Source organism: Sphaeramia orbicularis, chromosome 6, assembly GCF_902148855.1.
Source record: "Sphaeramia orbicularis chromosome 6, fSphaOr1.1, whole genome shotgun sequence".
NCBI lineage: Eukaryota > Metazoa > Chordata > Actinopteri > Kurtiformes > Apogonidae > Sphaeramia > Sphaeramia orbicularis.
Window position 1 is genome coordinate 35,370,535 of NC_043962.1, and position 21,769 is coordinate 35,392,303.

The 21,769-nt window shown below is 39.7% G+C and overlaps 1 protein-coding gene across 1 annotated transcript; it reads left to right on the plus strand.

Annotated features, from left to right (window-relative positions):
* The first annotated feature begins 616 nt into the window (after positions 1-616).
* Positions 617-21,769, plus strand: myo5c (myosin VC). Its single transcript, XM_030137576.1, has 40 exons — positions 617-740; positions 977-1,087; positions 1,187-1,358; positions 1,447-1,591; positions 2,635-2,791; positions 2,979-3,122; positions 3,205-3,286; positions 3,460-3,567; positions 3,647-3,753; positions 3,850-4,115; positions 4,203-4,284; positions 4,384-4,524; positions 4,615-4,737; positions 4,887-4,970; positions 5,486-5,617; positions 5,771-5,868; positions 6,380-6,466; positions 6,553-6,664; positions 7,631-7,842; positions 7,935-8,100; positions 8,197-8,343; positions 8,420-8,584; positions 8,680-8,773; positions 9,664-9,727; positions 9,802-10,076; positions 10,994-11,057; positions 11,147-11,227; positions 11,332-11,512; positions 11,607-11,700; positions 12,542-12,605; positions 12,679-12,847; positions 13,249-13,333; positions 13,412-13,510; positions 13,697-13,851; positions 14,711-14,800; positions 14,902-15,052; positions 16,333-16,618; positions 16,691-16,865; positions 21,088-21,168; positions 21,258-21,769. The coding sequence occupies exons 1-40, from the start codon at positions 714-716 to the stop codon at positions 21,408-21,410; spliced, it is 5,229 nt and encodes a 1,742-aa protein (XP_029993436.1). The 5' UTR covers positions 617-713; the 3' UTR covers positions 21,411-21,769.

The window sequence follows — 21,769 nt, forward strand, 5'->3', positions numbered from 1 at the left end:
CTCTGTTCACACTAGGAATGTGTTCAAGTATTTCCTGTATTAGTAACTTTATCATGCTTGTACTGCCACTATGTTGAAAATGTGTGAAGGAGACAATATAGTGAAACATTTACTTTTTTTTTTTTTTTTTTTTTTTATCATTTTTAGTAATACACTTGTGGTGAAGCTGCAGCCATAGGGTGAGTTGGCTGAGGTTTGCATCCGGTTTCTTTTGTTGTCAGAATCCTTGATTAAACGAGCGCACCCTCTGTGTCACAAGACGGGAGGGCGGAGTCAGCAGGCAAAGTCCGAGACAGGTGAGCGGCTCGAGCGCACGCGACAACCAACCAGAACGAGGCATTCGGTATTAGGGACTTTACTTTCAAAATAAAAGCATTTTCATAAAAGCTCATTATTATCACAGTAGTACTGACAGTTAATAAAAACCTTAAAACCGGTATCATAATGCAAAATACTTTGAGTCTGATTAGGCAGACATTCCTTAACAAAACAGTCTATTTTCACAAAGATTTGTTCTACATTATCCTATCCTACTATTATCGTTGGATTTATTTTGAAAATTGTTACCGGAAGTGCTGTGGTAACACGTCTTTCTTGACTGCTTAGTTGTGAAAGTTGTGGAAGAAAGAGAGGAAAGTCGTTGGTAACCTGGTAAATACAGTCATATAGCAGGTGGCAAACAAACAGACAAGTCACAACTATAATGCACCAACATGGCTTTGCTGGAACTGTACACAGAGGTAAGGAAAAGCCTGTTTATATCACAATAAAGCTAAAAGTTTACTTCTCTTCTTCAGTCAAACATATGGAAACTGTCAGAGCTGATAACAGGTTATGGATGAAGGAGATCTATGAGTCCTGAGTGTGAATGTTTTACAAAGATGATGGGAAATATAACCATAAGAGTGATGGGAGTGTTTAATAATAGAAGTGTATATATTAAACAAAGTGTAATGTTTTCCTTTTACTCTCTTAGTACAACAGAGTGTGGATTCCAGATGCAGAAAATGTTTGGAAATCTGCTGAAATAAAAAAAGACTTTCATCCAGGAGATAATGTTCTTGAGCTTCTTCTCGAAGATGGAACAGTAAGTAAAACCTCACACACAGGAGTAATGGATTTATGATGGTGACAGGCAGCAGCTGACCTGTTTTTTTTTTTTTTACATAACCTGCTGCTGTGACAGGAGCTCCTCCACCCAGTCGACCCTTCATCACCACAACTCCCTCCTCTTCGCAACCCAGACATCCTGGTGGGAGAGAATGACCTCACTGCCCTCAGCTACCTCCACGAACCTGCAGTCCTGCACAATCTCAAAGTGCGCTTCGTGGAGTCCAGAATCATCTACACCTACTGTGGTACAGCGAAAGAAGTCACTGATTCTTCAGTCATATTCACTGTCAGCAGTCTGCACTCCATGTTCATGCCCTGTTTCCTCATTTTCAGGTATTATACTAGTGGCTGTAAATCCATACAAACAGCTTCCTATCTATGGAGATGCAATCATTCATGCATACTCAGGCCAGAACATGGGAGATATGGACCCTCATATATTTGCGGTGGCAGAGGAGGCTTACAAACAGATGGCCAGGTAAATAAAAAAGTAAAATTAAATTAAAAAAACAAAGAATATCATGTCTAAACAATATACAATAAGATATCTCATTGCATTTACTGTGACAGGTGAATTAAATACTAGGTAGAGACTTATTTAAGTTTTGAAATTTTCATTAGTTTTTATTTTTATTTAATCTTTTTTGCACTTTAAATTCAGTTTATTTATATGACAAACACGAAGAAAACTCCAAGGCACTCTCTTTTAAGCATTAAAATGCCTTTACTTTCCATGGCATGGTCATGCATAAGGTGTATATGTGACCATGCTGTGAGAATAAAGGCATTTTAATGCTTGAAGAGAGTGGCTTGGAGTTTTCTTCCTGTTTGTCATCTACTTTATGAATCCCTTCAGGTCCTCGAACAAACTCTTTTTTTGGGTCCTAGAAGCATTCCTTCCCATAATTTTTCAGTTTACTTATAGTTAGTTTTACAAGTGGAAAAAAGTATTTGTATATTAGTATTTTTATTTTTGTAATTTTTGATTTGAGGATTTGTTTTAATTAATTTTAGTGTTTATGTATAAGGTGGAAATCCTTCATTTACGGAGGAATAACGGCTGGAATGTCAGATTTCATGGCATCAAAAATAATGTACAAACCTACTTGTTGAGCAACACCATTAATGAACCAATAACACTACTGAAAGAAAAAAAACAAAACAATAAAAGCTGATTTTACCCTTTAATTCAATTTTGAGGTGCATTGGTCATTATAATTTTTAACTTAATATTAATGTTTTAATACACTGCCATTTTTACTTTTATGTCAGTTAAGCTCATTTTTCACTGCTATTTTTATTTTAATATTTTTTAACTATAATAACCCTGGTTATCTGTCACTGTAGTGGAAATGGTAAATTTAGCATTTTCACAGATTTGTATTTCTTTAATGGGGCCTGAATCAAACAAGCATGTTTTCCTCTGAAATATTACAATCTGGCTAACATTTTGATCAGCTGTTCAGCCTGATTGTATACACAGTGTTGTTATGAAGGTGTTAGTATTCTTTTCTTCCACAGAAATCACAAGAACCAGTCCATCATTGTCAGTGGTGAATCCGGAGCCGGTAAAACAGTGTCTGCTCGATTTGCTATGAGGTACTTTGCTGTTGTAAGCAAATCTGGCAGTAAGACCCGAGTTGAAGACAAAGTCCTGGCGTCTAATCCAATAACAGAGGTATGATTTTACAAGAACTGAAGCATAAAGAGGACCATGTCACAAATGTTCACAGACTTGCTCTAAAGAAACACATAGATAATATTTACACTGAAATGAGGTTAGAATAGGAAGTATCAACATTTGCATTGAATAAAAAAAAGCTTGAGGGTGAGTGAACAGGTTACTTGAGATGATTTTCTCTCAGGCAATAGGAAATGCGAAGACAACCAGGAATGACAACAGCAGTCGTTTTGGGAAATACACTGAGATCGGCTTTGACAGGAGGTACCGCATCATCGGAGCGAACATGAGAACGTACCTCTTGGAGAAATCCAGAGTTGTTTTTCAGGTAGTGTGTGGGCTGACGATCTTTTTCAGAGTTACATCTTTTATATGCGATCCATTCGGTATTTATTTTCCTTCTCTTTCAGGCAGATAATGAGCGGAATTATCACATTTTCTACCAGATGTGTTCCTGCGCTCACCTGCCTGAGTTTAAAAACCTACGACTGTGTGAGTGTTTGCTGTTGTGTGCAATCGGATTAATCTAACTGTGCTTATAAACCTTCACACACATGTTTATTGTGGGATTATTTTACAGTATGTGCACATAATAACATATTTAGTAACAATAAAGACTGTTCTGTTCTATTCTATTCTATTCTATTCTATTTGTTTGTGTGCAGTGAGTGCAGATAAGTTCCAGTATACCTCTATAGGTGGTAACATCAGTATTGAAGGTGTAGATGATAGGAAAGACATGGAAGAGACTCGCCAGACCTTTTCTCTTCTGGGTAAAGAGCATCTCAGCTGTTATATATTTATTTATTTAACATGTATTCAGATTCTAAATTTACATCTTTAATTTTCCAGGGTTGAAGGAGGACTTTCAATCAGATGTTTTCAAAGTGTTAGCAGCCATTCTGCATTTAGGAAATGTGGAAATCAGAAACTCAGGAGATGAAAAATCATTAGTTTCTGTGAGTTTTAACTTTCAAAACTGCTTTTCATAATCATCATTAGATGCTTAAATATTAACCTGAATAAAAACTAAACTGTATTTGTGTGTTCTCCAGCCCAGTGATCCACACCTGGCCGTGTTCTGCGAGTTGCTGGATGTCAGCGCTGAGGGTCTGGTGCGCTGGTTGTGCCATCGGCGGATTGTTCTGGTAGCTGAGACGGTGGTGAAGCCATTGCCCAGAAAACGTGCAGTAAATGCAAGAGACGCCCTCGCCAAGCAGATCTATGCTCATCTGTTTGACTGTATCATAAACAGTATCAACATGGCACTTAAAGTCCCAGGAAAACAGCACGCTTTCATAGGTGTTCTGGACATTTATGGGTAACAGATACAGTCATACCTCTTCTTTTGATTCATTTGGGGTTTCCCAGTTGCTTTTTTTACTCCATAAAATATCTTTATCCTCAGCTTTGAAACATTTGAGATCAACAGCTTCGAACAGTTTTGTATCAACTATGCAAATGAAAAGCTTCAACAGCAGTTTAACCTGGTAAATGTCAACATCCTCTGGAGTCACAACATAATGTCAGTGTACACGTTTTTATCAACTCACTAAGTTATTCTTTTTTCCTTTATTATTTTTAATCAGCATGTGTTTAAGCTGGAGCAGGAGGAGTACATGAAGGAGGACATCCCATGGACGCTGATAGATTTCTATGACAACCAGCCGGTCATTGATCTGATCGAAGCTAAGATGGGGATCCTTGACCTGCTTGATGAAGAATGTTTGGTAATGTTTGTCTTCCACTTCATTAGATTTTTTGTGTTTGTATGGTTTCTGTGCCCCTGAAACATTACAGTGAACTTGTTTATTTTACAGTTTCCTCAAGGCACTGACCAAAGCTGGCTGCAAAAACTCTACAACTACCTACACACTAGTCCACTGTTTGAAAAGCCCAGGCTGTCAAATGAGGCTTTTGTGATTCAACACTTTGCAGACAAGGTGCTGGAGACTCTTCATCTGCATAGTACACTACAAATCCTACAAATGACCGTTACTCTAACTGGTCCAAATGAATGTTTTTTGGTGTTTCTTTCTTTCTTTTTTTTTTTTTTTTTTTTTTAAATAACTGTACTCATCTGTGTCACCAGGTGGTCTATCAGTGCAGAGGTTTTCTTGAGAAGAACAGAGATGCTCTCTATGAAGAACTGGTTGACATTATGAGAGACAGTAAGGTACCAGATCCTGATTTTGACTTTTTTTTTTTTTTTACCAGGGCTGCACAAATTAGTGAAACAGTCATATTGGGATTTCTGTGGACAATGCATGATTTGTGATTTAGATTTGATTTGCTTTTGTTATCAAAGAAAATGCACATATTACCTATTAAGAAATAACCTAAACATACAAATTTAAACTAGGATTAAAATATAGAATAACTTAAAAATGTGACTTTTATTTTCCTTGTTAGAATTGCACAGTGCTGCACTCTGCACAGGGTTACTAAATTCAGAATATCAATATGCACTAAAAATGTGTGTGTGTTATTTTGTCTTGATTTCTCCTATTTGATCACATAAATGTCCCAAATCTTGATTCTCAAATTACAGCTTTTTTGTGACTATATAACTCCATACAACATATTGTGATTGTGACTCAATGAATTGTGCAGTCCTATTTTTCATATGTAAAATTTCATAGCTACTTTTGCTCTTTTGGGGGTTTTTTTCTAATGAATTTCTCCCTTCAGTTTCCATTTCTGGCCAACTTTTTCCAAGACGAGGAGCAGCCCACTGTGACCGGTAAAGCTGTGAAAGTAAAGCCTGCTCGACCTGGAGTTAAACCGGCCAATAAACAGTTGAGAACGTCTGTGGGAGATAAGGTGAAAATATTTACTCTGTTTCTACCTGATGCAGATTGAACTCCTTTCTCATATTTTCATACACAATGTTTAAAGATTTGAACAGGATATCACTGGGACTGAAATATGTACTTGACTATTTTTGCTGTTAATTAAGTTTCTGGTTAAATGTAGTTCCGCAGCTCTCTCTCTTTACTGATGGAAACATTAAACGCTACCACCCCTCACTATGTGCGCTGCATTAAGCCAAATGATGAAAAGCTGCCATTTGAGTGAGTATTAAAACTGTGATTGAATGTTTTAATGCATGCTGAACCTTATTTTCATTGAGCTGTAAAATGGTCCCTGTCAGTGTTTTACTATTCTTAACATACCTATGACACTTTTTGGTTCCTGTTGCTGTTCTGTTAATGTATGTAATGCATTTTAATACTGCAGACGTTTAAGAATGAGCTCATTTTACCTACTTTTATATACTGTTGGGTACTTATTTTATGTGACCAGTTCATTATATTCTGTATTTTTATCATGTGTTTGTCATGTTGGACCACATATCTCTAAAAACTCGATTTTGTCATGACCTCAGAGAAAAATGTATTTATTGAAGTTTATTTACTTGCAAATGTAGTGGAGTAGAAGTATGAAAGGGATAATAATAATAGTAGTAGATACTTTAGTACATGTGCCTCAGAGTTATTCTTAAGTATAATACTACCACTAGTGCTCAGCAGAATCATATGTACATGTTTTTTGGCTGAAGTGTGTATTTGCTTGTGTTTTGAGATACGACTCCAGGAGGGTAGTGCAGCAGCTGCGAGCCTGCGGAGTCCTTGAAACTATTCATATCAGCGCACAGAGCTACCCATCAAGGTGATTCTCTGTTATCAAGCTCCAGATTATCCACATTACAATGCTCTCACCTCTATGTACTTAAGGTGTGCACTTTGTGTTTCCAGGTGGACGTACATTGAGTTTTACAGTCGTTACAGTGTCCTAATGACCCATCAGGAGACAGGCGTCAGTGACAAGAAACAGACCTGCAAGAATGTGCTGCAAAGGTTGATCCAGGTAACTCTCTTTATTATACTGCCTTACAATTTCATGATTTTGGTTCATTAGTATTGCTTTATACAGTTTAAACAAGACCCAAAACAACAGTGGTGTAGTGATCCTTTTGTCTATTTGACCAGCCACTGTGGAACTCCTGTTATAAGACAACAAACTAAACACTAAATACCTGCTCAGTTCACTTTATTTGATACATCAGAGATAGAGATAGAGAGTTAGAGATACATTCAGCTTACCTCTTGCCAACTCAAATATCCACGGAGTAAAACATGTAACAAAATAAACCATAAGATGGTTGCACATTTACCAGCAGTACCCAGAACTACTTCCTTCTCCCTTCCTCAAATAATACTCACAGTTAAAACAACAAAGCATCAAATGGTAGCCCCAGGTATAAACAAAAACACAAGGACAAACGTAAAAAGTCTTAGACAAACTGTAACAAATAATGTTTTGCAGGAAGAAGCAGAACACCCACTGGGTTTATTTGAAGCATCCTAAATATTCAAGGTTCACTGTGTAATATTTAATAATATCTTGCAGTGAAGTTGCAGATTGCCATTGTTTGAATACCTCCCTTATCTTCTGTGGACCACTTTAATGACATATGCAACTCTCTTTAAAACAGAGAAAGAAGGGGTTTGTTCTGAGCTACTGTAGTACAGGTGACCTGCTCCTTCTGGAGATATAAACAACTAAGGGAACAAAAACAGAACAGTTCTTATTTTTATGTGATTACACCCAAAAGAAAACATAATTCTGAACATTATATTCAGTTTCTATAGAGATACCCCTAAAACATACTCACTAGACTTTCAAAATTACACACAAGAAATACCATGACTTCATAAAAGGGATGATGAGACAAAATAAATTAATAAAAGAGCAAAAAGATGCATGTTTTGTATAAGCAGAGACAATTTAGAAGTCAGGGTTACACTGTCTTTTTTGTCGTTTGACCTCCAGGACTCCAACCAGTACAAGTTTGGACGAACCAAGATCTTTTTCCGAGCGGGTCAGGTAGCTTATCTAGAGAAGCTTCGTCTGGACCGACTGCGAGGAGCCTGCATAACCATCCAGAAACATGTTCGCGGTTGGAGCCAGAGGAGGAAGTACCTGCAGATGAGAGAGGCGGCCATCATCCTCCAGCAGTACATCCGCGGGAAGAGGAGCATCCGGTTAGAGCTGTTCACAAACTCTGCTCTTGTCCTGAATCCTCATCTATAGGGATTTTGAGTTAAATATACTTGTTTTGTTTGTAAAACTTCAGTAAAGCAGTGAGCCCTGCGATGCTGAAGCAGGGCTGGGCAGCAGTCGTGATTCAAAGACGCTGGAAAGGATATCGCATGAGACAGATTTACCAGTTGGTCCGTCTGGCCTCCGTCACCATCCAGGCCTTCACACGAGGTTGGATGGCTCGTAAACAGTACAAGAAGGTCTGCACCTAAAGAAATGACAGCTTAATCCTTTGGTGTCATAAAACTACAGTGTCATATCTGATTAATGCCCTGCTGTTTCTTTGTTTACTTCAGATGCAGGAAGAGCACAAAGCCTTGGTCCTGCAGAAGTATGCCAGAGCGTGGCTCGCTCGCAGGAGGTTTCAGACCATGCGTCGGCTGGTGCTGAACGTTCAGCTCTCCTACAGAGTTCAACAGCTCAGGAAGAAAATAGATGAGCAGGTAAATATGCTTTGAAAGTTATTGCAGGTATCATCTTTATGTTAGGTGATATGAATTCATCTGTGTAAACTCACAGAACAAAGAAAACCGTGGTCTGATGGAGCGACTCACAAGCTTGGCCAACTCGCATTCGCAAACCGTCGATCGGCTTCACAGTCTGGAGACGCAGCTGGAAAAATCGACCAACCAGAATGCATCTCTAGAAGCACGAGAGAAGAAAGTAAAAGAGGATACTAGTCTGGTCAGTTTTAATGATAAACAATATGGTATAGTTCAAGTTAGAGTTTTGTATCTGTTTGTTTCCTGAAATAATTTGAGTTCTTTGTTTCATATAAGGCTTTAGCTCAGCTTCAAACACAAATAGATGCACTAACCCTTGACAAACAGAAGATGGAGGAAACATATGAAGCTTCTTCCAAAAAGGCCAAAGGTAACAAGGGTCTAGACCTTGGGGTATGCTACACCTACAACAATCAGCCATAACATTATATCTCTGACAAGTATTAATAATACTGATTATTTCAATACAACAGTGCCTTTCACTGGGTTGGATATATTAGACAGTAAGTGAATATTTAGTCCTGGAAGCTGATGTGTTGGAAGAAACAAAATGATCAGCGTAAGGAACAGAGTGACTTTGACCAGGTCCTTATTGTATCAGTGATGACTGGGTCAGAGCATCTCCACAACTGCAGGTCTTATAGGATGTTCCTGGTCTGCAGTGGTTAGCACCAACCACACATGGACTAAAGAAGGACATCCTAATCTCAGGACAATTGATCATCTGTGGAAGGTGTTGGATAAATAAATCCAATCCATGGAAGTCCACGTCTCTACTTCCAGGACTTCAGGGTTCTGCTGTTAATGTCTTGGTCCAGATACCACAGCACACCTTCAGAGGTCTGGTGGAGTCTAGTCCTGGGGTCAGAGCTGGTTTTGTGGAAAAAGGTGAACCAACACAATATTAGACAGGTGGTAATAATGTTCTGCTCCCATAGATCCCTGATTGGTTGAGATGTGGTTGTTGTTCTTTAGATAATTTTGGTCGGCACTAACCACTTTACACTGGGAATAAACAACACGATTGGGAGACGCTCTGACCCACAATTTCTCCCATGGCAAAGATGCTCAGATCTTTACTTTTGCTCATTTTGCTGTTTCTAACACATTGTCATTGAGGGCCAGTATATCCCAGCCACTGACAGGTCCCATTGTAATGAGATAATTCAATTTAATACCACTTTGCCTGTCAGTGGTCATAATGTTATGACTGCTCTGTGTACATGTACTAAATATATGACTGACTTTATGGTCTTTCAGAGAGCTTCGATCAAATAAAGAGAAATCTTCTGGAAGACAAAGAAAATGAAGCAAGGCTAAGAAAGTAAGCAACATCAGTAATAAAATCTGGAGGAGTATTTCATTCATTCAGATAGTTCACAAGATGATTCTTGACAGAATTGCAGAGAACAGCATTGAAATCCAGAGGCAGGACCATGACAAAGAGGTGGAGGCTCTGAAAGAAGAAATAAAGCGACTGAAAGAGGAACGAGTCGGTCTACAGAGAAAGATGGAGGAGGGGAGTCAGGTGAACGCTGACCTGCAGGAACAGGTCATCCAGCTCAGCAAACACGTCAAGATTATTCCAGAGCTACGCAAAGAAGTCAGCAATCTGCAAACTCAGAAAAACAACCTGGACCGAAAGATTAAAGAGCAGTCAGAGCAAGCAAGAGGTATTTTATTTATTTAATTTTTCATGCCAATGGTTTATTGTGCACGTTAATAAACATTGTTGTAAATGTGTCAGAGTTAAGCAAAAGAATGTTTTTCATCCGTGGACCTTGGACAGATGTTACTGGGTCACATTAAAAACCAAAATAAAAGGTTAAAATCACAAAGTTATAAAGGAACAGACATGAAATATAGTAACTGCAGTCACTTAAAGAAACCATAATACATAGAGACATGACAATTTAATTTTAAGCTACATTTTAATGATACAGACTTTGTCATTTGTCTTATGTGCATGTGACTATGTAATAGTATTTATAGAGACTGACCTATTCACAAACAACTATTTTGATTTTATTGTTTGTTTTATTAGTATTTCTTTATATTTACTCTCTATTTTTTTTTTCCAAATTTCTGAGATTTTTAATGCAAATTGATTTTATGATGCAAGTGGTTTTTTCTACTGGTATGTAAAGTAATTTGTAACCTTGTTCAAGTTGAACAAATCTTTATTATCCCCAACTGGGGCAAATTATGTACAGTCAAAAGAATCACATAAAGTGCGACTAACATGCAGAACCAACAAAGTAATAAATAACATAAATATCACATTGAATCATTAAAAAAGCTGATATCAGCAGGGACAAATGAATTCTTCAGTTTATTTGTTCTGCGTTTTGCAGTCTGCAATTGGATGGAAGCAACACAAATTCAGTTCAGGTTCAGCCAAGACTGACTGATGCTTCTTTAAAGACCTCACTTTGTAAAGCTGTGGGAGATCATGTGACGCTATACCTGTAATTTTACTACACTTTTTTTTTTTTTTTTGATGATATGCAGTTGGTTTCTATTTGTAAGAGTCATCCAAAGCTTGTTTTAGAAAAGTGTTGTATAATGAAGTGTTGCTGTTTGTCTGCAGCTAAAATGGCTGATTTTACAAGACAACTCCTTGATGATGTTGTTGAAGAAGAGGTTCTTTCAGGGTATCTACATTTATGTTTTCATCTATATATTTACTTATACGTAATCTTTCTTGATGAAACATTCAACCTTTCTTGTTACTTTTCTGAAGATTAACTCCAAATGACTCTGAGAAGATTTATGAGATTGAAGATGTGCTGACAGCTCTTGATGGCCTGCAAAAAGCCAGCAGGTCTATTTTTATTACAGTCTTTGATATCATTAGTTTTCAGTCTGTGTTTGTGATGCAGACCTGACTGTTTATCCTGTTTGATGTAATTCCATCCTTGTCGACAGGATACTAGAAAACCACCAGAAGGAGCAAAAGGAAAGCTTCGAGACTCAAGTGGAAGGAATGAAACTAAAAGTGGAACATCTTCAAAATGAGAACAGCAAGTTACAAAACCTGTTCCAGGAGAAAAGTAACATCAATGAGAATATTCGCCAAGAGGTGTCCAGGCTCAGCAGTGAGAACTCAGTGCGTTGCTGCCATTTTGATAACATATAACACATCTTTTCTACTTTGGATGAATAAAAATGTCTGGATATTGTGGTTCCTCCTCTTTCCACAGGTGATACCAGAGCTGAAGCTGCAGGTTTCAGAGCTGCAGAGACAGAAGCAAGAACTTGAGGTTCATGTTGAAGAAAAGGCCACAGAATTAGCGGGTATGTCTGAATGTTCATGTGTTTTTATTAAATTTTTTTTAGATAACAGATAATCCTTTTATTAACACTGCACTGGGAAATGTACTGTATTTCAACAGTAACAAGTAAGAACAATATTAAAATTAAATGCATTAGCAAGAAACTGGGATAACAGCATCAATATAGTGAAAAAATGATGTGTTAATACTACAAAAAAAGCTAATTCACACATAAATGTAAGTATTAATAATATGTGTTTTTATGTAATACATAAATAATAGTACAAGCATTAATAGAAGATGTATACAACATGTCCAGTGCAGCAGTGTAAGTTATTATTATAAGTTATAAATTACTGGCAATAATGAAGCTACTGTAAGATAGGAGTACGTTGCAAATATGTATAACATAAATAACCAGGTCTCACTGAGGCTAAAAATGCCTTTAATAACAACACCCTGGTTACAAGCAGCAGCAGTGTAATTAAAGTTACGTTAAGGTTTTAGACAGGATTAGAAACATATTTATAACAATTTACATGACAATAAAACAAAAATAATATCAAAATGTATGTGTCATATTCAGCAAATAATGATTGAAAGAACATCAGTTGCCAGATTTTCAATAATGTAAGTCTACTTAAGATGCATGAATGATACCACTTCAGTACAATTCATGTAGTTTTATAACGGATTCAAAGCAGAAGGAGCATATTTAAGCACATTTTTCTCCCAGTTCAGTACAGGTTGTAGGTCCAAATAGTATGAAGACAGTAACTTCCTATAGTATTTCAGAATTAAAACCTAGCCCCTATGAAACTAAGGTGGGCTTTATCTGTATTTTTGTCCATGTCATCTGGCAGAAAAAACTGAGGAGATCACTAATGTTCTTCAAAAGAAAATTCAAGAAGAGAATTCACAGCGCAGGTAAAATCTGTAATTTGGAGTGTATTTTTTCCACCTTGATTTGTTCTGATGATGAGATGTGTGTCATCTTTAGACATTTTGAAGAGAGAGCTGAAGAACTGGAGGAGGTGAAGGAGCAGCTTCAGGCCAGAATAGAAGAGCTTGAAGAGGACAACAATCACCTGAAGAAAGTTCAGATGATGGAGAATGAAGCCAAGATCAGACTGAGACATGAGGCTTCACGGTTAACAGCAGAGAATATAGTGAGTTTACATGTTAAATCTGTAGAGCAGTTATTTAATCATTTATTTTAACATTTAACCATAACTCTGATCAACACAAAAGACTAAGTTTATGATCTTTGTTAACTACAAATCCCCCTTAAGTATTCAAATAGTAGGTATGTTCCATGTGAGGAACAGTGATTTAAGTAAAGAAACTTATATTCAATTACTTTAATAGCTGTTTAAACATAAACACTGCCATAAATAAATGCCATCATATATATTTCATAGTACTTTCAGTGCTTATTGAAAAAAGTGAAAATTATAAACTTTTTTTTTTTTTTTTTTTTTTGCTACTGCAGTACCACTATTGTCCACCAGGTGGCTGTAGAAAAACTATCTTCATTCAATGTTTGTTACAAATCTCACTTTTCCTGCAGGATTTTGAAGAGCAGCTTGACAAAAAAGACAGACTAATAAAGAAACTTCAGAGTCAGATAAAGAGTCTGGAGACATCACAGAGAGGTTTGTTCCTTGTACATCTGACTTTCACATAAAATAACTTCTTCATGTCAACTTCTTCATCTTTGTTTTTTCACACAGCAAAGCAAACGCCTTTACCAAACATCCCTAAAGATTATCTGGGCATGTTGGAGTACAAAAGAGATGATGAATCCAAACTCATTCAGAACATCATCCTGGGTATTTGTTTTACAGTCTATAAGCTAATATTAATTCCTTTTTCCTCTTCAGTGCATCATCTAAGATAAGATAAGATAAGATATGCCTTTATTTGTCCCACAAGGGGAAATTCCATCTGCATGTTACAGTAGAAAAAGCAGACTCATGAATTAATAACACTAAACTCTAAACTAAACTTACCCACAGACCTGAAGCCCAAAGGCGTTGTTGTCAACATGATCCCTGGTCTACCATCTTACATCCTGTTGATGTGCATCCGTCACGCTGACTACCTCAACGATGAAACTAAGCTGAAGTCTCTGATGAATGCAACCATCAGCGCCATCAAAAAAGTCATAATGGTGAGATGAACTGAAAGATTACATTATATCTTTAGACTTGATCAGCTCAGAGTAGACTTAGTTGAATTTTTAGCAATTAAATGCCCTTGCTATTCTTTATACTAATAAGCGCAGTGTAATTGTAAGTAGGTGATAGTATTTGTAGGAGCTATTTGTCGGTTTAGTTTTTTGTTTAAAGTTAATTTACCTTTGTTTACTAACTTAGTATTTTTTTGTTAATTGTTTATTTTTTGTTTGTTTAATATTTAGAATATATATTTTTTATTTTTATGGTTATTGTTTTCATTCTTTGGTATTTAGCACGTTTTTGTTTTGTGTTTTCTTATTGGTTTAGACCGTGGGCACCTGGGTATAAATATGGAGCACAAAGTTAGACCAGCATGCACCTGGGTGGGCCTATGTTTTTTTACCAGACGATCAGACAGTCAGACAGGATGAGCAGGAGAGACAGCACAAAAGACCTTAATTGTTGTTTGCCAGCAAAATCTTGAAATTAAACCACTTGAACTACATCTATGATATGAACATTGTATTTCTGAATGCGAAAACCACAAACCCATGGTGCATCTAGTGGTTATTTGAGTTATGTTAAAGTCTTAAGTTCAGTCACCTTTAAGTTGATTTCATTTTGATGACAAATAGCCGCTACAGTATTAATAGATTCCAGATTATTCTCATCCCTATATGGTATTAAAATGAAGATTAAAGTAAAGTGTTATCACTTACTTCAAGATATTTAAGGTATTTTTATTTTATAGTTTGCACAAAAAAGTCAGCTAATGAAACATTGACCACATAATATTCATAAATATGTTGTTAAGTTACTTAAATGACACAGAGCTACATTTTCCTGTTTCAGACTCACCATAAGGACCTGGAGTTACTTTCTTTCTGGCTCTCCAACACGTACCTGCTGCTCAACTGTCTGAAGCAGTACAGTGGGGAGGAGGTATCAGTTTACTGAATTTAACCCAGACCTACCTTGTTTGGTTAATAATATTAATCTCAAATGTATTTTAAAATGTTCTTGTGTTGTGTCTTCACATCAAGGAGTTCATGAAACAAAATACTCCTCGTCAGATGAAGAACTGTTTGCAGAACTTTGATTTGTCTGAACACAGACAGATCATCAGTGACTTGGCCATTCACATCTACCACCAGTTTATATCAGTCATGGAAAAGGCTCTTAGTCCTGCAATTGGTATTTCATTTTTGTTCTTATTTTTATTTAACCTTTACCTAACCAGGAAGAACTGCAGCACAGTGTACAGGGTCAGACAGTGTTGCAGTCGAACATGCATACACACATGTGATGTAAATTATATACAAAATCATTAAACAGCAAATAATCAACAAGTTTCCATCAGAAAGTTATCCATGTAAATCTGAAATTCAGGTAAAACATCTACAGCCAGACATTTCTGCATGTAAGTGTCTAATGAGGCCACTTCAGTTTTAGGTCATTTTATGAATAATTCCAAGTAAATGGAACAGCACATTTCAACACCTTTTACATGATTCATTATGATCAGATTTTGACCCTTAATACTTTTTACAGTAACATAAAAATTACATTATTATATAAAAAAATCACCAAAATGTGGGAAATATTCATCTTATTCCATAATAATACCTACATTATCTGCCGTATTTTTAACACACAGTTTGAATGAATGTATAATAAATTTCCCTGCATTTTGTGCTACATTATTACATACTCCTATGGCTTATTACAAAATGTAGGCTCTATTTTTTTATGCTGAGAGGGCAATAATACAAGGCCTAATGTGAAAATCTCTTCATCAATACACATTATAACAATTAAGCTAAATTAAACACACAAGTCAGTCGACTACCCCAGTGGTGTTTTGACAGGTTTCCCCAAAAAGACCATCAATTTATGCAAAATGCAGCCACAAAACTTATATACTCAGTAGTAACCACTACAGTGTATAATAATGTGTAACAAAATGTGGAGAAAAGGTAACTTATATTGGGTTCACTACAGGCTGTTTATTACAAAAAAGAGAATAATTCAGTAATAAATATGTTAGTTAAGAAGTAAATTTATGATTGAATTTCAAGGGTAATACAAGGGTTAAATTCTTGAAAATTACTGGACATTTGGTAGTTTTGAGCAGAACTGAAGTGATTTGAGAGGTTTATGCATAAAAAACCATAAAAAATACTGATATTTAATGATTTTACTTTAGTCTTTTTTTGCCTGTTCATTTTTGGCTCAAGGGTCTCCAGAGGAAAGTGCGAAAAGTGTCAGTAGTTTATATTAAACCTGTAAGAGTAATTTACATTAGATCAAAAAAATATGTCAAAAAAGAAACATTCTTGCTGAAATTCATGCCATTAGCTGTAAAACAGTAATAATTTTCACCAAATCAAAAAAGAAAAATGACAAAAATGTGCAAACATATCTTGGTGGTTCCCTAAGGGTTAAATGCATGTATTTGTTGTCTGGACCAACAGTGCCCGGTATGTTGGAGCATGAGAGTTTACAGGGCATCTCTAGCATGAAGCCGACAGGTTTCAGGAAGCGCTCCAACAGCATCTATGAGGACTCAGAGACCTACACCATCTCCTCCATCCTTCAGCAGCTCAGCATCTTCCACTCCATCATGATGCAGCACGGCATGGAGCCCGACCTCATCCAACAGGCCATTAAACAGATGTTCTACTTAGTGGGTGCGACGACACTCAATAACATGATGCTCCGCAAAGACATGTGCTCCTGTAGGAAGGGGATGCAGATCAGGTACATGTCTGCACTCATTAATGACGTCTGAATTGGCTACAGTTAGATGTATTAATGAGTTTGTTCTTATAGATGTAACATCAGTTATCTGGAGGAGTGGCTGAAGGAGAAGGAGCTCCAGAACTCTAATTCTATGGACACTCTGAGGCCTTTATCTCAGGCTGCCTGGCTCCTGCAAGTCAACAAATCCACGGAAGACGACGCCAAAGAAATCACAGAGAAATGCACTGAACTTAACCCTGTTCAGGTAATTCATCCAGAGCAATATCACATACTGTTTGACGGCAGTGGAAGATGTATTCAGATCATTTACTTCGGTTAAAATATTAATAAAACACTCCACTACCAATGCAAACCTACTTCATCTAAAACAGTACAATATAAACACTTCCATCCATCCATCCATCCATCCATTCTCTTCCGCTTATCCGGGGCCGGGTCGCGGGGGTAACAGTCTAAGCAGGGATGCCCAGACTTCCCTCTCCCCAGACACCTCCTCCAGCTCTTCCGGGGGGATCCCGAGGCGTTCCCAGGCCAGCTGAGAGACATAGTCTCTCCAACGTGTCCTGGGTCTTCCCCGAGGTCTCCTCCCGGTGGGACATGCCCGGAACACCTCCCCAGGGAGGCGTCCAGGAGGCATCCGAAACAGATGCCCGAGCCACCTCAGCTGGCCCCTCTCGACGTGGAGGAGCAGCGGCTCTACTCCGAGCTCCTCCCTGGTGACTGAGCTCCTCACCCTATCCCTAAGGGTGCGCCCAGCCACCCGACGGAGGAAACTCATTTCGACCGCTTGTATCCGGGATGTTGTCCTTTCGGTCATGACCCAAAGCTCATGACCATAGGTGAGGGTAGGAACGTAGATTGACCAGTAAATCGAGAGCTTCGCCTCTCAGCTCAGCTCCTTCTTCACCACAACCGACCGGTACAGTGACTGCATCACTGCAGATGCTGCACCGATCCATCTGTCAATCTCACGCTCCATCCTTCCCTCACTCGTGAACAAGACCCCGAGATACTTAAACTCCTCCACTTGGGGCAAAGACTCCCCACCGACCCAGAGAGGGCAAACCACCTTTTTCCGGTCGAGAACCATGGCTTTGGATTTGGAGGTGCTGATCCTCATCCCGCTCGCTTCACACTCGGCTGCAAACTGCCCCAGTGCACGCTGAAGGTCCAGGTTCGATGAGGCCAACAGGACAACGTCATCTGCAAAAAGCAGAGATGAAATCCTGTGGTCCCCAAACCGGACCCCCTCCGGCCCTTGGCTGCGCCTAGAAATTCTGTCCATAAAAATTATGAACAGAACCGGTGACAAAGGGCAGCCCTGCCGGAGTCCAACATGCACCTGGAACAGGTCTGACTTACTGCCGGCAATGCGAACCAGGCTCCTGCTTCGGTCATACAAGGACCGGACTGCCCTTAGCAAAGAGCCCCGGACCCCATACTCCCGAAGCACCCCCCACAAGATACCACGAGGGACACGGTCGGACGCCTTCTCCAGATCCACAAAACACATGTGGACTGGTTGGGCGAACTCCCATGAACCCTCGAGCACCCGATGGAGAGTATAGAGCTGGTCCAGCGTTCCACGACCAGGACGAAAACCGCATTGTTCCTCCTGGATCTGAGGTTCGACTATCGGTCGGATCCTCCTCTCCAGTACCCTGGAATAGACTTTCCCCGGGAGGCTGAGGAGTGTGATCCCCCTATAGTTGGAGCACATCCTCTGGTCCCCTTTCTTAAAAAGGGGAACCACCACCCCGGTCTGCCAATCCAGAGGTACTGTCCCCGACCGCCACGTGATGTTACAGAGACGTGTCAACCAAGACAGTCCCTGCACATCCAGAGACTTAAGGTACTCAGGGCGAATCTCATCCACCCCCGGTGCCCTGCCACCGAGGAGCTTGCCAACCACCTCGGTGACTTCAGCTTGGGTGATGGACGAGTCCACCTCTGAGACCTCAGCCTCTGCTTCTTCTATGGAAGAAGTGGCAGTGGGATTGAAGAGATCCTCGAAGTATTCCTTCCACCGCCCGACAACATCCCCAGTCGAGGTCAGCAGCTCCCCACTTCCACTGTAAACAGTGTTGGTGGCGCACTGCTTTCCCCTCCTGAGGCGCCGGATGGTTTGCCAGAATTTCCTCGAGGCCGACCGATAGTCCTCCTCCATGGCCTCCCCAAACTCCACCCAGACCCGAGTTTTTGCCTCCACAACCGCCTGAGCTGCAGCACGCTTGGCCTTCCAGTACCCATCAGCTGCCTCGGGAGTCCCACGGGCCAACAAGGCCCGATAAGACTCCTTCAGCTTGACGGCATCCCTTACTTCCGGGGTCCACCACCGGGTTCGGGGATTGCCGCCACGACAGGCACCGGAGACCTTGTGACCACAGCTCCGAGCAGCCGCTTCAACAATGGAGGTGGAGAACATGGTCCACTCGGACTCAATGTCCCCAGCCTCCCCCAGGATCTGGGAGAAGCTCTCCCGGAGGTGGGAGTTGAAGACCGCACTGACATCGGGCTCTGCCAGACGTTCCCAACAGACCCTCACAACACGTTTGGGCCTGCCGAGTCGGTCCGGTTTCCTCCTTCGCCAGCGGATCCAACTCACCACCAGGTGGTGATCGGTTGACAGCTCTGCCCCTCTCTTCACCCGAGTGTCCAAACACGTGGCCGGAGGTCTGATGATACGACAATGAAGTCGATCATCGACCTCCGGCCTAGGGTGTCCTGGTGCCAAGTGCACTTATGGACATCCCTGTGTTGGAACATGGTGTTTGTTATGGACAAACTGTGACTAGCACAGAAGTCCAGTAACAGAACACCACTTGGGTTCAGATCAGGGAGGCCGTTCCTCCCCATCACCCCCCTCCAGGTCTCACTGTCGTTGCCCACGTGGGCATTGAAGTCACCCAGGCGAACAATGGAGTCCCCAGTCGGAGCACCATCCAGCACCCCTCCCAGAGACTCCAAGAAGGCCGGGTACTCTGCACTGCTGTTTGGCCCGTAGGCCGGAACAACAGTGAGGCACCTGTCCCCAACCCGAAGGCGTAGGGACGTGACCCTCTCGTTCACCGGGGTGAACTCCAACACACGGCGGCTGAGCTGAGGGGCTATGAGTAAGCCCACACCAGCCCGCCGCCTCTCACCACGGGCAACGCCAGAGAAGTGGAGAGTCCAGCCCCTTTCAAGGGGTTGGGTTCCAGAGCCCAAGCTATGTGTGGAGGTGAGCCCGACTATATCTAGACGGTATCTCTCAACCTCCCTCACAAGCTCTGGCTCCTTCCCCCCCAGCGAAGTGACATTCCATGTCCCAAGAGCTAGACTCCGTGTCCGGGGATCGGGTTGTCGGGCTCCCTGCCTTCGACTGTCACCCAATCCACACTGCACCCGGCCCCTATGATTCCCTCGATGGGTGGTGAGTCCATCGGAGGGCGGGCCCTCACTTCCATAAACAAACTTCCATATTGTTATTTTCTGTCTTTTTTAGTTTTTTTCCATCTGTGTTTGTCTTTATATTTATCCTATACTTGATGTAGTAAGGTGTAAATAAAATATACACTTCTGACTTAACAGTCACACAATAAGGTAGGTTTAGATACCAGTATAAACAGTTTCATCAGCAACATAGAACAATAAGTACGATGTGTATGAAATTTGGTTATTTGGTTTCATTGCATTAGTAATGGCATGACAGGACTCCAACGCTTAATAAAAGTAGGTTTTTACAGCCTTAGGATGTAAGTAATCTGATCCATTTGATAAATGTCCCATACTGTTTTGATCCAGTTATTGTATGTGGGGGGAATTGAAAACCTACATTTGTTGAAGTATGGAAGTATAATCATTAAAATTAACAACAAGTGTGAGCAGTAAAAGTGGTCACTGCGTAGTAAATCGTCCTTGTTAGTGTTTTATTTTTATATTTGATGTTTTGGATTAATTTTACTGCTGCATTAATATATGTTACATTATACTTCTGAAGAGGTTTTAAAATTTACTTAATTTTTACTCCTCTATAAAGTACAGCAGTGCATCATATCAGACAAAAAGAAGTCAGAAAAACAGGCCAGTTTTCAACTTTTTGACAAAGAAGGTTTTTAAAGAGTTTATCTTAAAAAAGAATAGTTTTTCTCAAACCATGAAACCATCCAAGAAACACTTCATCCTTCTCTTCATCACAACATTGAAATCAGCACATTTTAAATCCATGGATTTTACTGGACAGGTAGAAGATGAAAACTAATCTGAAAACAAACTTCAGCGCTCAGACAAATGTAGTGGATTAAAACATATATTTGTGTCTGAGAAGTAATAGAGCAGGAGTATAAAGCTGCAGGAAATGTAAACGCTGAAGTGAAATACCTCTAACTTGTACTCAAGTACAGTAAAAGTGCTGTTTCACTGAATATTAAAAAAACTGTAAGAAAAGTGTATTGAAGTGTGAAACATCTTTACACTTCATTTTGCAGATTGTCAAGATTCTAAACTCATACACTCCTATTGATGATTTTGAGAAAAGGGTCTCGTCGTCATTTGTCCGTAAAGTTCAGGTGAGCTCTGTTTACTCATCCTTGACCTTTGGCGTTTAAAAATGTGTTCTGCTTCCTCAAGTCAATCATTCATTTGCTCTTTGTTTCAGTCGTTACTCCATGATCGTGAAGGATCCACACAGCTGATGCTGGATGCAGATTATCGTTTCCAGGTCACATTTCCTTTCCGCTCGTCTTCACAGGCCCTGGAGCTGCTGCAGGTCCCAAACAGCCTCCATCTGGGCTTTTTAACAAGGATCTGACCTTTGACCTGTGCTTATTTTATAGTTCAGTGTGTCTCACCATATACATAACACTGCACATATACTTTCTCTTGTAAAAAATACTGAGGTCACATGTTCTCCACACTACTAGGATATGAAGACTTTATTTATTTTGTTTTATGTTTTCACTCACAAATAGTAATATTTAAATACTGATTAAAATGTGAAAATTTTAATGGTGTTGATTGAATGAGATTTAATCATTTTAAGTCATTCACTTATAATATGTTTATACTGTAATTTGGGGCGGCCATGGCTCAGTTGGTAGAGCGGTTCGTCCAATAACCGAAGGGTTGGCGGTTCGAATCCCGCTCTGTCCTAGTCAGTCCGTTGTGTCC

Coding starts and splice junctions, on each gene's coding strand:
- myo5c (XM_030137576.1), top strand. CDS start 714: ATGGCTTTGCTGGAACTGTACACAGAG. Junction 4,971..5,485: donor ACATTATGAGAGACAGTAAG/GTACCAGATCCT, acceptor TTCTCCCTTCAG/TTTCCATTTCTGGCCAACTT. Junction 7,843..7,934: donor CGCGGGAAGAGGAGCATCCG/GTTAGAGCTGTT, acceptor GTAAAACTTCAG/TAAAGCAGTGAGCCCTGCGA.